Consider the following 15963-nt stretch of genomic DNA (forward strand, 5'->3'; position numbering starts at 1 on the left):
CCCTGCTGCTGCTGCTAAGTCATTTCAGTCGTGTCCGACTCTGTGCGACCCCATAGACGGCAGCCCACCGGCTCCCCTGTCCCTGGGATTCTCCAGACAAGAACGCTGGAGTGGGTTGCCATTTCCTTCTCCAATGCATGAAAGTGAAAGTGGAAGTGAAGTCGTGTCCGACTCTTTGCAACCCCATGGATTGCAGCCCACCAGGCTCCTCCGCCCACAGGATTTTCCAGGCAAGCGTACTGGAGTGGGGTGCCATTGCCTTCTCCAACAGACTCGCTATAAGACCCCAAAGGGCTTGAGCCATGGGTCTCTCCCTTCTGGCTCCCCTCTCCCCCGCTCAAAATAGAGAGCACCCAGAAAGGATGGATGGAGGAGGGCTGGATCCGGATGACTCTAGGAGCAGTGATATTCCAGCAATGAAGACATAATGAGCCTATGTGAAGAGGGTAGAGAGATGGGAGAAGGGAAGGAGAGAGCACACTCATGTCCCCTCCAGGATCCCACGTCTGAGAAGGCAGGATCCCAGGAGCAAGAACAACAGTGAAGGGGATTCACCTCCATGGAAAGGGGATAGAAGACGCTGGCAGCGTCCCGTCCACACCCACAGCCACGCTGCTTCCTTGTAATGAAGCCTATAACTCACACTCTCTTAATTGGGATCACACACCTGGTCTCAGGACTTAATGAAGCTCAGGTTCTTGATGTCTCATCAAAAAGAATTCAGGGAGAGACAAAGTGATAGGTAAAAAAGTGGATTTATTTAGAAACAAACACACTTCACAAAGTACGGGCCATCTCAGAAGGCAAAAGCGGTAGGAAAATATGGTGTGGTTAGTTTTAGTGGGCTGGATAATTTCATCGGCCAATGAGTAGGAGGATTATGCCAACTGTTTTGGGGGAGGGGCAGAGATTTCCAGGCATTGGGCCACCACCCACTTTTTGGTCTTTATGCCTGGCCTTGGAACTGTCATGGCACCTGTGCGTGTGTCATTTAGCTTGCTAGTGCATTACAGTGAGCATATACTGAGGCTCAGGGTCCAGTGGCTGCTGCTGCTAAGCCGCTTCAGTCGTGTCCAACTCTGTGCGACCCCATAGACGGCAGCCCACCAGGCTCCCCCGTCCCTAGGATTCTCCAGGCAAGAATACTGGAGTGGGTTGCCATTTCCTTAGAAAAGTGAAACTGAAGTCACTTAGTCGTGTCTGACTCTTAGCGACCCCATGGACTGCAGCCTACCAGGCTCCTCCATCCGTGGGATTTTCCAGGTAAGAGTACTGGAGTGGGGTGCCATTATAGCATATTAAAAAGCATAGACATTGTTTTACTGACAAAGGTCCGTATAGTGAAAGCTGTGGTTTTTCCATAGTTATGTATGGATATGACAGTTGGACCATAAGGAAAGCTGAGCACCAAAGGATTGATGCTTTTGAACCATGGTGTTGGAAAAGACTCTTGAGAGTCCCTTGGACTGCAGGGAGATCCAAGCAGTCAATCCTAAAGGAAATCAGTCCTGAATATTTATTGGAAGGACTGATGCTGAAGCTGAAACTCCAATACTTTGGCCACCTCATGCGAAGAGCTGACTCATTGGAAAAGACCCTGAGGCTGGGAAAGATTGAAGGCAGGAGGAGAAGGGGACGACAGAGGATGAGATGATTGGATGGCATCACTGATTCAATGGACATGAGTTTGAGCAATGTCTAGGAGTTGGTGATGAACAGGGAAGCCTGGTGTGCTGCTGTCCATGGGGTCATAAAGAGTCAGACACGACTGAGCGACTGAGCTGAACTGAGGGTCTAGTGGAAAGCAGCTCATCTTGGACCTGTTTGGTGCTAATCAGTTTATATTACGGAGAAGGCAATGGCACCCCACTCCAGTACTCTTGCCTGGAAAATCCCATGGATGGAGGAGCCTGGAAGGCTGCAGTCCATGGGGTCGCTGAGGGTCGGACATGACTGAGCGACTTCCCTTTCACTTTTCACTTTCATGCATTGGGGAAGGAAATGGCAACCCACTCCAGTGTTCTTGCCTGGAGAATCCCAGGGACGGGGGAGCCTGGTGGGCTGCCATCTATGGGGTCGCACAGAGTCGGACACGACTGAAGCGACTTAGCAGTAGCAGCAGCAGTTTATATTATGTCCTCAGGCTATGTTATTCTTTTAAAGGTAGTGCCCTGGCCCTTCCGCTCTAGTTTCAATAACACCACTGGCATCTAGGGATGCAGCTAGGGTGAGGTGGGCGACCTCCAGGATGTGACATTCTGGGGGCCGCTTGGCCTCAGGTGGCGACCTCCAGGATGTGACATTCTGGGGGCCGCTTGGCCTCAGCTGTTGACCCGGCACCTTCCTGACTCTGAGAGCAAGCACCTCTCTAAAGCGTGTGCCCTGGCGCCTCACTGGTCCCCACACACACTCACCTGGAGTGCTGCCCTGTTTGCATCTCTTTGCCTGAGGACTTTCTCCAAAGCTGAGGCAGGATGCTCTGTCCAGGCTCGAGACCATCTCTCCCTGGACCACAAATAGCCCAGCTCCTCACCTCCAACCCTGCTGGGGTGTATGGTCTTCACCTTTTTCCAGAGCTTCCATGGGGAGTGGGCTGCAGCTGCCCACAGTAGTAGTAGATTTGGAAACTCACCCTTCCTGGGCTCCTTCTTTTGGCTGTTTCACCCCCCCAACCCCCTACTCCCCCTGGTGTCCCCTTCTCTTCCTACATAAACTGCTTGCACTGGAATTCTCATCTTACATCTACTTTAGGGGAAGCCCAAACAGAGACAGAGGAAATTTAGACAGCTAGTGATACCACTTTGCTGGATTTGTGTGTGTGTGTCCGTGTGTGTGTTAGTTGCTCAGTTGTGTCCGACTCTCTGTGGCCTCATGGACTATAGCTCACCAGTCTCCTCTGTCTGTGGGATTTCCCGGCCAAGAATACTGGAGTGGTATTTCTTCTCCAGGGGATCTTCCCAACCCAGGGATTGAACACGGGTTTGCTGGGTTTAAAGAGAGTTGAATCTCCTTTGTAAAGTAAGTATCAGTAATTCTGCAGCAAAACTGTGGCTGGACGGGTCTGCACTCAGTCCTGAGAGGAGACAGTGCCAAGTAACCAGTGCATCCAAAAGCAGGGCAAGGCACAAAGAGGACCGAGAAAGAAAGAAAAAAGAAAAGCGTCCTGGAATTGAAATGAGAAAGGAAAAAGAGAAGCAGCCCAAAGGATTGGAAAGTGTTCCTGCCCTTGTATGTGTCCCTCCCGAAGGCAAAGTCTGCCCTGGCTTGATAAATAGAAATATTCTTGGCACAAGAAGAGCACCGGGTATGATTAGCATCCCAAGGAACCCAGGGCTCTGGGAGGCTGATGTGGAGGACAAAGGCCCAGGCCAGGAGGACAGAGAAGATGAAAGGAGGGGAGATGGAGGGAGGGTGCTGCCTGCAAATGAAACAATGCAAGAGAAACCTTGGCTAAATAAGCCGTTTCTTCCAAATGCTTCTGTTTAGAATTTAGTAATAGAGACAGTGGGGTTTCCAGGGAGTAGAAAGGAAAGAGAGTGAAAGGGAAGGAAATGAATGGGAGAAACAGAATAAAGGAGCGCTTTGCTTTTAAGCAACCCCGGGGCACAGGCAGTGGACGAGGGGAAATTTCTAGAATACTGCAGCATTCCTCCTGTGCAAGTTGGAGAGGGCCCTTCTTGGCCTGTCAGGAAGGAGATTGCAGGAGGCGAGGAACTGATCCCAGGGGGCGCACATGTTATCAAATGAGGCTTCTCTTTTATCAAATGACAGGTTCTCCTGGACTCTGTTGGGGTCCCAGTAGAAAACTGATGGGACCTTCAAATAGGGTGATTTGAAGAGAACTTAATCAAGTGGTTTTTGTTGGTTTTTATTTTTCTCATGAAGATGTGAGCTAGCTATAGGCAGACTACAGGAATAGTGCAGTGCCCTGGGGCTAAATGCCACACCCGGGGCCACAGAAGACTCTGTAAGAAGTTCCCAGGACCCAGAGGAAGGCGACCTAGCTGAAGGCATGACCTTTTAGTGGCCTTGCAGGCAGCCCGTGGTGGCCCCAACAAAGAGCTGAAAGGAGAAGTGTCGATGCCTCCCAGGTATCGATTGATACCACCCCCCCAACTTCATCCAGTCTCTGCCTGTGCTTTCCAATAGCTAAACCAAGCCAGAGCCAGAGGACAAGGAAATCTGTAGACAGAGTCCCGTTGTTCAGGAAGTGTGCTTCCTGGAGCAGCAGCACCTAAGAACTGTTTAGAAGGCTCATTTTTGCATCCCACTGCAGACCTGTCACAGCAGACATTCCAGGGGTGGTACCCAGCAATCTCAGTTCTAAAGATATGTAGATCAGATGCGCTGGTGACACCCATACACTTCTCAGGGTTACGAACCTTTCATCTTATTTTCTTTTTTCTTTTGATGCATTAATATAATGTTACGTTAGTTTCAGGTGTACAACACAGTGATTCAGTTACTTTTTAGACTATATTCCATTGAAAGTTCTTATAAAATATTGGCTACCCCCATCTTGCTCCTCCCCCTTTCCTCTCCCTGCTGGTAAGCACTAGTTTATTCTGTACATCTGTGAGTCTGGTTCTGTTTTGTTATAATCATTTGTTTTATATTTTAGATTCCACAGATAAGTGATAATATATAGCGTTTGTCTTTCTCTCTCTTTCTTCACTGAGCATGATGCCCCCCAGGTCATGCAAATGGCAAGATTCCATTCTTTTTTATGGCTGACTAATATTCCTCTGTGTGTGTGTGTGTGTGTGTGTGTGTGTACACCACATCTTCTTTATCCATTCATCTCTTGATGTACACTTGGGTCGCTGTCATATCTTGGGGTGCATATATCTTTTCAAATTAGTGTTTTCATTTTCTTTGGATATGTATATCCAGGAGTAGAATTGCTGGATCATCTGGTAGTTCTGTTATTAGTTTCTTGAAGAATCCCCATACTGTTTTTCCACAGTAGCTGCACCAATGTACATTCCTACCAACAGTGTACAAGGGTTCCCTTTCCTCCACATCCTTGCCAATGTTTGTTATTTGTGGTCTTTTTGATGATGGCTCTTCTGACAGGTGTGAGGTGATACCTCATTGTGGTTTTAATTTGCATTTCCCTGATGATTCGCGATGCTGAGCATACAGACCTCTCATTCACAGAGATTAGCTCCCAGTTTAGAGAGGCAGGTGCAGAAGTCTGACTGGCAAACAAGAGATCTGGGATATTTTCTGAGACTTCTAACCGCCTAATTTAAACAAACCTCTAGGCTCAGGTGTAATGGAGTACCAGGTATGGGGTCCAGCAGACCTGGGTGCTAGTCTCAGTTCTGCCTTTGACCTCATGCATGACCTTCAACAAGGTCACTTCGTCTTTCTGACAGCGTCTTATCTTTCAGTGCAAAGAGGGAAAGCTAAGATGAATAATTGTTGACTCTGAAGCTGACTGTGTAGGCTTTTAAATCTAGATGAGACCAAGTCTAGCCTCTCTCAGTTCACAGGCAATAAGCAGCGGTCCAGAGATGTAGAACACTTGCCCATGGTCACACAGAGGGTCTGAAGGACAGAGAGGACCAGAGCTCTGGGCTCTGGCTGCCCGGATGCCATGAGCTCCCTACCAAGGAGTCCCTCTGCACCTGGACACACCCGTGCTTTTAGGGGAAAATGTGTTGAGGTCTCTGACCTCAGGACAGATAGCAGACTGCATGAGCTCTTCAGAGAAGCCATTTTCACTTGTAGGGAGAGACTCAGGTTCAAAACAAACCCAAGGGCTTCGTCTCATAGCTTTCTCTCCTGATTTCTGGATGTCAAAATGGGTGCTCCCAATTCCTTCTTCTCCTTTGCCATCTCTGAGGGTGGCTCCTGCCTGGGCCTTACAGAGAAACCTTGTGCAGCAACCCTCAGTGTCCTTTTTATCAGAGGCCTTGTTCCAGCCACTGTATCCCTCTCTGCCTGCTTGTGGGGCAGGTCAGGACTCGCAGGAAATTGGATGTCCCCGGAGCAGTTCTCAACGTATGACTGGTGGGGGATGGAATATAAGTTCCCCAGGCACCTCCCCGCTAAGGTGGAATTATCTTGGGGATGTGTGTTCACAGTCTCCCCTGGAGTTCCCTAACAGGAGTAAGCAAGCCCAACTGTCTTTGGTGATAACTTGCTTGATGACACACCCCTTATTGAATTCCTTTCTTTCTCCTTCCTTTCTTTCTTTCTCCTTCCTTTCTTTCTTTCTCCATTTCACTTCCCATCCCCTTTCCAGTGTTTCCTGGGGTCATCTCCTAGATCAAGTCTTTACACTCCATCTTTGTCTCCGATTCTGCTTCTAAAGTAATCTAGATCAGAAACCTCCCTTCCTTTCTTCAGAAGATCCCCTTCGTGGAGTGTAGGCTGGCCACTCTGCTTGGAATGAAGCCACAAAGTCATCAGTTAGGCCACTGTCCCTCTAACTTCTCTCGGTTCTCTGTTCATCGGTGCTTAAGCCCCCTGCAGAGCCCCAAAGGTTTCATCCATCAGAGCAGCTCCCCAAAGGGCCCTGCAGAAGGGAACAGTTCAGCCCCAGCCAACAGGGAACTGGCTGCACTGGGAGGTGCACCGAATGCCAGGCTATTTGCCTGTGGTACCCAGGCCACCTCTCTCCCCTGATAATGGTAATTCAATCAAGATTGAATGTGGAGACCTTTAGCTTCAATGGGATACCCAGGCAGTCTCGGCACAATTACCTGCCTTCTCCCTCTCCATTCGTGCGAGATGATGGCATTAACATTTCCAGTGCTTCTAAGAAATGATTTTTCAGGTCCACAATTCATTGTAATGAGTCAGATCTCTTTTCTCTGAAAAATCGCACCTTTCCTTTACCTTCCTCAGTGCCCAGAAGACAGGGGAGAAAAGAACATCTTGTATCCAAGTGATAGTCCCTCCCCGGCCCCACCTCTCTGAAGTGATTCTCTCTTAAGTGGATATGACTTGAGAAGACTGATTTATTGGGTTACCTTTGATGATGGAGGAAGAGAGGAGGAGTTGTGGTTTGTTTAAGAGTTAGTGCCATGCAGACAAGGAAACTGAGCCCTCTCCTCTGGCCCGGGATGGGTGGGGGCAGGGGTCACACAGTGGGATGGGATGGTGTCAGAGTCAGAACTGGCATAGAGGGGGTGTGGAGACAGTGGGTGTCAGTGGTGGGGGTTGGAGGGGTAGGGTCCCTACCACTTTATAAGGAAGCTCTCAACCTTACACCTTCTCTTTAAGTTATTCAACTTCTTGGAGCCTTGATTTTCCTCATCCATAAAATGGGTTACTATGAGAATCAAATGGCATGGCATCCATGGGCTTCTAGAATAGTACCTGGAACACCTTACACATTTCACAAAGATAAATTTTTGTACCTTACACGCAGTGCAGGTGGGTCTCTAGTCTCATGGGCCAGTTTCAGTAAGATATTTTCGTCTTGCCCAAGACATATTGAAGTGCCATGGCACCCCTATGTTAAATAACTGAACATTGAATGGTCTGTACATTCACACCTGAGTGTGCAAAAGAATCTCCTGGAGGGCTTATTAAATGCAAATTACTCATCCCCATCCCAGAGTTTCTGATTCAGTGGGTCTGGGCTGGGACTCAAGTATTGGCATTTCTAAAGAGTTCCCAGGTATCATTGATGCTATTGGCTATTTTGAAAACCACTGGTCTAAAACAATAATAAAACTGAATTTACATATTTGCATTGAGCTCTTAAAATACAGCGGGTACTTTTATTTCTTACTGCTTTTCATCCTTACAAGTTTGCAGAGGTGGAGAGGGTTTTGATGATGTCATTGGGTGAAGTGAGGCTCGGGGAAAGTCAGTCAGCTGCCTCAGGTTGATAGAGTTAGTGATAGACCTCAGGTCTGCCTTCAGAGCCTGCCCTTCCCCTGCCTCTCTCCTGTTGGAGGCAATAGCTGGCAGTCAGTCTTGGGTCTGCAGGTGGGGTGAGGGTCAGCTACAAGGAGAGGAAGAATTTGAGCCAGGATCCAGGCTTACTATGCCAGCCTTGCGTACAGGGAAGAGCCCGGAACTCAAGCCAAGTTACCTAAAATCAATTGTATGGCTAAAAGCAAAGGACCCAGCCCCTTTCTGGTTCTCAGCCTTTCAAACACAGTATAATTCATATATTGAACAGATAATTGTTGAACACCTACTTTGTGCCGTACCCTGTAGAGGGTTTAGTAAATGGGGTGCCCTTTCTTAAATAGGGTGTGGAAGAGAGCCATGGGTTAGTCCGATAGTCTCAGAAATACAACTGTCCTAAGAGCTCTGAAGACAAATACAGGAAGCTGTCAGAGTCTAAGATGGAAAGATCACAGAAGGCTTCCTGAGAAAGGAAGATTGAGCTGAGAGCTGAAGAGTGAGATGTTGCCAGCCTGTGGGGTTGAGGGTGTCCCTTTACACGTGCAAAGGCCCTGTGGTCAGAGCAGATGTCATTCATTTGAACAACAGAAAGATGGGTAACGTGGGGAGGGAGGCATGGGGCTGGAGTGGGAAACAGGCCCCAGACCCTCAGATCATGCAAAGCACTGTGGGGTTTGGTCAGGTCAGTGGTGTCCTGGAGCTCATGGGGAAATTTTAAGGAATTCTGTGAGCTTGTTGATGCCATGTTGGCAGCTTGGTATCAGTCATGGTGGGAGTACTTATATCACAGAAGTCAGCAGATGTTACAGATCAGGGCCACTGCTTTCTCCAGAGAGCTATTTGTTAAACTTCTACAACCTCCCGCTGGGCTTTGTCCTAAAACCACAAGGAACAGGTTGATTCTAGAGGGACAGTGTTTCCTCTTGAGTTGTGTTGGGGCAGGTGGTGGGGCGCTTTTTGGATCTCCGTGGCTTTCCAGTTATGTCTTCCTTCTACTGGAAGGAAAAAACCTTCCACTGGTTTTTTCCTCCCCTTGAGCCAGAGCTGGCCCTTCATCTCCTGGCCAGGCTCTTGCAGTTCCTTTTACATCACCATCGAGGAGCTTGTTTCTCCTCTATGTGACTTCCTCCCTCGTCTTGAATATCAAACAAGGAGTACCAGATTAGCTATTTCTCAAGCTTGCAAAATATAGATAAAGCATAATGAACGTTCTGAGCTGCTTGTAAATTACTTTGTATAAATTCCTTTACATTGCTGGCTGCCCCATCTTTCTCCATGTACGTCTGGATAAACACAATTTTTTATCCTTCTAATTATATAAAGTTAGAAGGGGAAGGAGACACAGAATAATATTAGCATCTCCCAGAAGGAATAAATAAACCATGAGGGCAGTGCTACTCCTTGCAGTGCCTTTCTGGTGGACTCATAGCTGAATTCTGCCCTTTCATGAATATACACAATAACTCTGCCTCTGCAGAGAGATGGATTGACATTTTGTACAGAAGGACAAATAGGAAGCATAAAGTTTCTAACCACCTCTGCCATCAGCTCACTGCCCACCTCACACCCAGCCCAGAGCCATCATTTGTCAAGCACCTGCTGCATACCAGGCACCGTTGTCACACTTCTCTTTTTTAAAGAGCAGTTTCAGGTTCAGAAAAGTTAAGCAGAATGTCCAGAGCTCCTCTCTACCCTCTGCCTCCCTCCCACATTCAGCTCCCCCTATTTCTAATAGCTCGCATCGGTGTGACACATTTGTTACAGGGGTGAAACAAAATTGATCCATTATTATTAGCGGAAGTCCGTCCTTTGCATTTGAATCCACCCTGTATTGTGCAATTCTACAGGAGATGAACAATGTATAATGACAGGGATCCACCAGGAAAGGATCCTGCAGAGGTTTCGATGCCCTAAATTCCCTCTATGCTATGCTATGCTATGCTAAGTCACTTCAGTCGTGTCCGACTCTGTGCAACCCCATTGACGGCAGCCCACCAGGCTCCCCCGTCCCTGGGATTCTCCAGGCAAGAACACTGGAGTGGGTTGCCATTTCCTTCTCCAATGCATGAAAGTGAAAAGTGAAAGTGAAGTTGCTCAGTCGTGTCCAACTCTTAGCAACCCCATGGATTGCAGCCTAACAGGCTCCTCTGTCCATGGGATTTTCCAGGCAAGAGTACTGGAGTGGGGTGCCATTGCCTTCTCTGAAATACCCTCTGCACTCCACCTATTCACCTCTCCCCAGAGGTCCCTGGAAACCATGGATCTTTTTACTGCCTCCGTAGTGTTTCCTTCTCCAGAATGTTACAGAGTTGGAACCGTACAGTATGAAGGCTTTCAGCTGGCTTTGTCACTTAGCAGTGTGCATGTATATTTCCTCCATATCCTTTCATGCCGTAAGAATTCATTTCTTTATATTACCAAGTCCCATTGTTTGGAAGAACCATGACTTACTTATCCGTCTGCCTGTTGAAGGACATCTTGTTCGTTTCTGAATTTCGGCAGTTGTGAGTAAACCTGCAGTAACCATTCATGTGCAGGTTTTGTGTGGACGGTCAGTTTCAACTCATTTGGGCAAATACCGGACAGAAATTGTTGAATCATGTGATAAGAGTGTGTTTAGTTCTAGAAGAAATGACCAAACTGTCTTCCAGACTGGCTGTACAGATTTTGCTTTCCCATCCGCAATGAATGAGCATTCCGGTGGCTCCACATCCTCACCAGCATTTGGTGTTACAGGATTCTGAATTTTGGCCGTTCTGGTAGATGTGTAGAGGTAGCTTCTTGTTTTTTAAGTTTTCGGTTCCCAATGACATATGCTGGGAAAGATTGAGGGAAAAGGAGAAAGGGGCAGCCGAGGATGAGATGGTTAGATAGTATCACTGACTTAACAAAAATGAGTTTGAGCAAACTCCAGGAGATAGTGAAGGACAAGGAAGCCTGGCATGCTGCAGCCCACGAGGTCACAAAGAGTCAGACACAACTTAGTAATTGAACACCGCCACCAACAAATGACATATGATACTGAACATCTTCTCATTTGCTCATCTTTTGTCTGTACATCCTTTTTGATGAGCTTTCCATTCAGATCTTTTGCCCATTTTTTAATTAGACCGTTTTCTTATTGTTGAGTTTTAAGAGTTCTTTGTATACTGTGGATACAAGGCTTTTATCAGATAGTCTTTTTCAAATATTTTCTCCCAATCTGTGGCTTGTCTTTTCATTCTCTTAACATCCTCACACTTTTCATGCCTGCATTTTCTCATTTAATCCTCCCAATATTCTCAGAGCTGTATAGCATTTTGCTAAGGAATCCAAGGCTTAGGGAGACCAATGGACTTGCTAAGTGATGGAACTAAGATTTGCCCCCAGAACTGGCTCCTAGCTTCAGACCTCCCATTAGCAGATCTGCTGTCCTGCTTGCCACAGAATAGCCTGTGTGAGAATAAATCTTAATCATTTTGTACTAAAGTATGCTCCCACTGTCTCAGAAAAGAGTCTCTATTTGGATGCTCTGCGGAGCCTGGCTTGGTGACTTTCATCTAAGCGCCTGAATAGGGAATAAAAAGCCCTCTGTAGCCTAAGCCCCACCCACCTCCTCTGCTTCTTATCTGGCTGCTAGTCCCCAGCCACTCCATGTTCACAAGACAAGAAACCCTGTTTGTAGCTCATCCAATATGCTTGCTTTTCCAGGGCCCCTGCTGTTGCTCTTGCGTTTGTTCTCTCTGAAGGAAAGACCCTCCTTCATTGTCCATTGGTCAAGTCTCACTTTCAGTGCCTCATTCACATATCACTTCCCGAAGCTATTTATTTATTTGGCGGTGCCAGGTCTTACTTGCAGCACCTGGGTCTTCCATCTTTGTTGCAGCATGTGGGATCTCGTTCTCTGACCAGGGATCGAACCTGGGCCCCCTGCATTGGGAGGTCTTAGCCAACGGACCAGCCACAAAATCCCCGAACTTGTTCTTAATAAATGAAGAGGTGATACTGACAAATACCTGATGTAGAGACACCACTCATCTTTAAGAACAGATAGCTAAAAGAAATGTTTCTGTTTCTTTTTAAATCATATTTGCTTTCAGACTTTAAATTCCATTTTATATTAAAGGAAATACCCTTTCAACATTTTAAACCTCTGTTCCCAGTGCTCTAGATCTCAAGGGCAGGCATAACTCAATAAATAAAGGAGATTTTTGAATTAGTAAGTCACTAGACCAATGAGTGAAAACGCATTTTGCATTTTTCACTTTTTTGAGGCTTGTAGTTTTTTGAAACCACTGGTAATAAGGCTTAACAATCTGAGCTCAGAGTCAGGTGCTGGATGTCTTTTGAAGCCCTGCTGGGTGGATGTCCCCCCAGGAAATCCCACTGCAGGAGCGGGGGACCAGACCCTTGCACAGCCTCCAGTGCCTGCAAGATGGTAGAAGTCCAGGGACAGCATATTGTGTGGACAGAGCAGAGATTCAAGGGCAAACAGTCCTGAGAGAATCCCAGCCTTGCCACTTGCAAGCTGTGTAACATAGGAAACTTGCTTAACCTCTGTGAGCCCCAGTTTCTTCATCTGTGAAATGGGAAGAATATTACATCATTGTAATATTAGCATATAAGAGTGATATTAGCATAATAGTCTGTAGAGCTATTTGGGGAAATATATGATTGTAAAGCCTTCAGTGTCTGCCATACACTCCAGAAAGATTAGCTTCAAATTCCTTCCCCACATCACAGCCTACTGCCCCACTCACCCACAGAGGTAACTTACACCTCCTTCCCTGCCTCTGGTCGCTTCCACGGAAACTCCTCCCTACGAGGAGTAAGAAATGTGTCATCCAGTGTAGCTCAGTGTCTAACATGGTGCCTGGCACACGACGGATGCTCAGTGAATCATTGTTTATAGTGGTTAGACTCACTGAATGTTTATTATTTTATTTATGGCTGTGCTGGGTCTTCACTGCTGCTCACGGGCTTTCTCTATTTGTGGTGTATGGGCTTCTCGACGCAGTGACTTCTCTTCGCAGGCTTTTATGGTTGTGCTCGGGCTTAGTTGCCCTGCAGTATGTGGGATTGAACCTGTGTCCCCTGCATTGACAGGCAGATTCTTAACCACTGGACTAGCACGGAAGTCCTCACTGAATAATTTTTGAATCGACTCTTTAGTTAATGAATGAACGGATGCAGGGTGGTAGCCCCAGCCTGCTTGTCCATCCTGGATCCCATTCTTTGCCTTCTCCTGCTCAGCCTTCCGTCACAGGGAGCTAACCCCTCAGGTTGCGTTTCTCACCACCTCTTGACAACTGGCCACTAGCTCGGTTTGGCCAGTGATGGGCACTGGTGTTGGAGATTGTTTAAGGTGGGAGAAAGGAAAAAGCTGGGGTATCTCTCCCCTCTGTCCCCATCACAGGTACCTTCCTGAACAGCCAGGGAGTCTCTTCCTTTTCTCCAGCTCCCACCAGAGAGGCCACTGCAGCTCCAGCTCCCACAGGTGCCCCCTCCCCGGGCTCCAGGGCCCTCGCCTCCTCCCTCTGTCCCACCTTCCCTGGGGAGGCAGTGTCTCCTTGTGAGTGTTTATTTCCGAATTACGCCTCCCTCCTCCCTTTGGCCTCTCAACTCTTCCATCACCTAGGTAACCACTTCGCTGTCGTTAACGCCTCTGCTGTGCACCCATGGAGAAGGAAATGGCAACCCACTCCAGGATTCTTGCCTGGGAAATCTCATGGACAGAGGAGTCTGGCAGGCTACAGTCCCCAAGGGGTCACCAAGAGTCAGACACAACTGAGCGACTAAGCACAAGGATCCTTGAAGTGCTTACTCCTATCCTGCTTAGACTCCTCTTGGGAATCAGGAGTGTCTGAGCTCAGAGTTAAGAGAACCTCACTCTCCTAGGCTCCACCATCCACTGACCATGTGGCCCATCAGCCCTTGGGAGCCTCAGTTTCCTCATTTGTAACAAAGGTTAACAGCATCCGTCCTGCTTCTCTCCCAGGTTGCTGTGAGAGTCCAGAGAGATAATCCACTCACCTGCTCACCAAGTCCTTATCGAGTACCTGTGCAGAGGATAGAACAGGGAGCAAAGCACGCTGTGTCCCTGTTCTTGGGGGTTCCGGTTTGTAGTAGCAGATATGCTTATAAACTGCAAAGTTCGGGAAAAGGCCCACAGGATAAGCTGACCTGACTTCATAGACCCTGTGGGTGCCCAGAGCTCCCCAGTCCACCTTTGGGGACCCCAGCCCTGCCAGTAGGTGCAGCAACACTCGGTGATGTGAACCCAGTGATGGGGACAGCAAGCTGAGCCTCTCCCCCCACCAGACCCAACCGGACGTTCTGTTTGTGTGTCTTTTAGCATGTCGGAGCTCACTTGAATTAACTGTAAAGGATTAGCCTGATTCTTCTGCTGAAGAACGTTTTTTTTTTCCTTAATTATTTTTATTTGGTGTTATTTGAAGTAAGCGTGCCATTGACTAAAGCCTGCACATCTTGTTTATGCCTAGATTGTGTTTAAAATGGTATTCTCTGTAACACGATTTTTAGTTATTGATGACCTCTTTTATAATGACTTAGTCAGCTTCACTTGAATGATAGTATTGATAACAATATGTGGCTGACAATCTGTTTGCAGTAATACTCCAAAAGGCAAAAGGAAAGCATTTGTACACGCGTAGAAAATAGATACATTTGCTGGTTTTAAGAAAGCATGAAAATGGAGCATTTTAATCCTGATCTCACTTCCCGAGACACTTGCAGAGTGTTTTCATGTGGTCTTTCCTGCATTGTCCTCTGCAGAAGGTATCTCTACCTGCTTTTAATGACAAAATCTCTAAGATTTAAAGAGACAGGTGACTCTCCCTAGTAAGTAATGACAAAACCAGAACCAGAAGGGCAGGTGGGAAAAAAGAGGAGCATATACAGGCCCTTTGTACGGCAGAGTAATCTCCCTGAGCCTCAACTTCCTCATCTGTAAATGGGGATGATAACTGAGGGTGATGCCAGGGGTTCCAGGAGAATGTGTGTCACTGGCATGATGCCTGGTGTGTGCTGATAGATAGATGGTAGCTCTAAAGCAGGCAGGGCTGGCTCCTTGCCCGAAGCCCTCGGATCACTCACCCCCTGGTTTTCTGCTCTCTCTGCAGACGACCATTCTCGAGTGAGACTGCTGGTGCTGGATGGAGACCCACACTCCGACTATATCAACGCCAACTACATCGATGTGAGGCTCTCCGCGGGGCTGGGGGGCTGGGTTCTGGGTGGGCTGCAGCAGACTCAAATCTGTGACTCTCCCCCCAGCCAGTCCCCTAGACAGTGGCCCTCCTAGAGCAAGTCCACAGGGTCTGGCTCCTCCCTGTGACTCTTGTAACCCAAGTTGATTATCCATCTAAAGATGTACCCGTTTTCAGGCTGGCTAGAGTGGTCTGCTCTGTGGAGCCCAGGGCTGACAGCCTTGTTCATTCGCCCATTAATTCTTCAATTTTAAAAAAATTTTATTTATGTATTTGTTTGCTGTACTGGATCTTCGTTGCTGTGCAGAGGCTTTCTATAGATGCAGCAAGCAGGGGCTACTCTCTAGCTGTGGTTCAGGGGTTTCTCACTGCAGTGACTCTTGTTGCAGAGCCCAGGCTGTTGGGCTCACAGGCTTCAGTAGCTGTGATGCAGGGACTTACTTGCCCATGGCATGTGGATTGTTCCCAGACCAGATATCAAACCTGTGTCCCCTGCTTTAACAGATGAATTCTTAACTGCTATACCTCAGGGAAGTCCCATTAATTCTTGTTTGTCTGTGTGTGTGTTTGCCTATTCATTCATTCATTTGAAGGTACAGCCGTTTATGTAATGAAAATTTCAGAGTTGGATGCTTTGGGAACCAGAAAGCTAAAAATTCCATGGTCTCTACCTTCTAAAACCTTAGCGGGAAGATAAGCTGTGCACATCAATAATTCCAGGGCAAACCAGAAAGTGGGTGTCATAAGTTCAGATAAAATGCCTCAGGGATTCAGAGGTGGAGGGGAAAGTCACCCTTCCATCAGGAATGCGAAGTGAGATGTGAACCAAAGCTTTAAGCACAGGTAGAATTTAAAATCAAAGATGGGGGAGATGGGCCTC

At 47.5% G+C, this 15963-nt stretch overlaps 1 protein-coding gene across 1 annotated transcript in view; it reads left to right on the forward strand.

The window, feature by feature from the left end:
• PTPRT (protein tyrosine phosphatase, receptor type, T) overlaps positions 1-15963 on the forward strand; it is an 839242-nt gene that overhangs the window by 775552 nt on the left and 47727 nt on the right. The window contains exon 19 of the mRNA XM_010829234.1: positions 14997-15073. Coding sequence (XP_010827536.1) covers positions 14997-15073 — 77 coding nt within the window. The remainder of the gene's footprint in view (positions 1-14996; positions 15074-15963) is intronic.

Source organism: Bison bison, unplaced genomic scaffold (assembly GCF_000754665.1).
Source record: "Bison bison bison isolate TAMUID 2011002044 unplaced genomic scaffold, Bison_UMD1.0 scf7180017864500, whole genome shotgun sequence".
NCBI classification, from domain to species: Eukaryota; Metazoa; Chordata; class Mammalia; order Artiodactyla; family Bovidae; genus Bison; species Bison bison.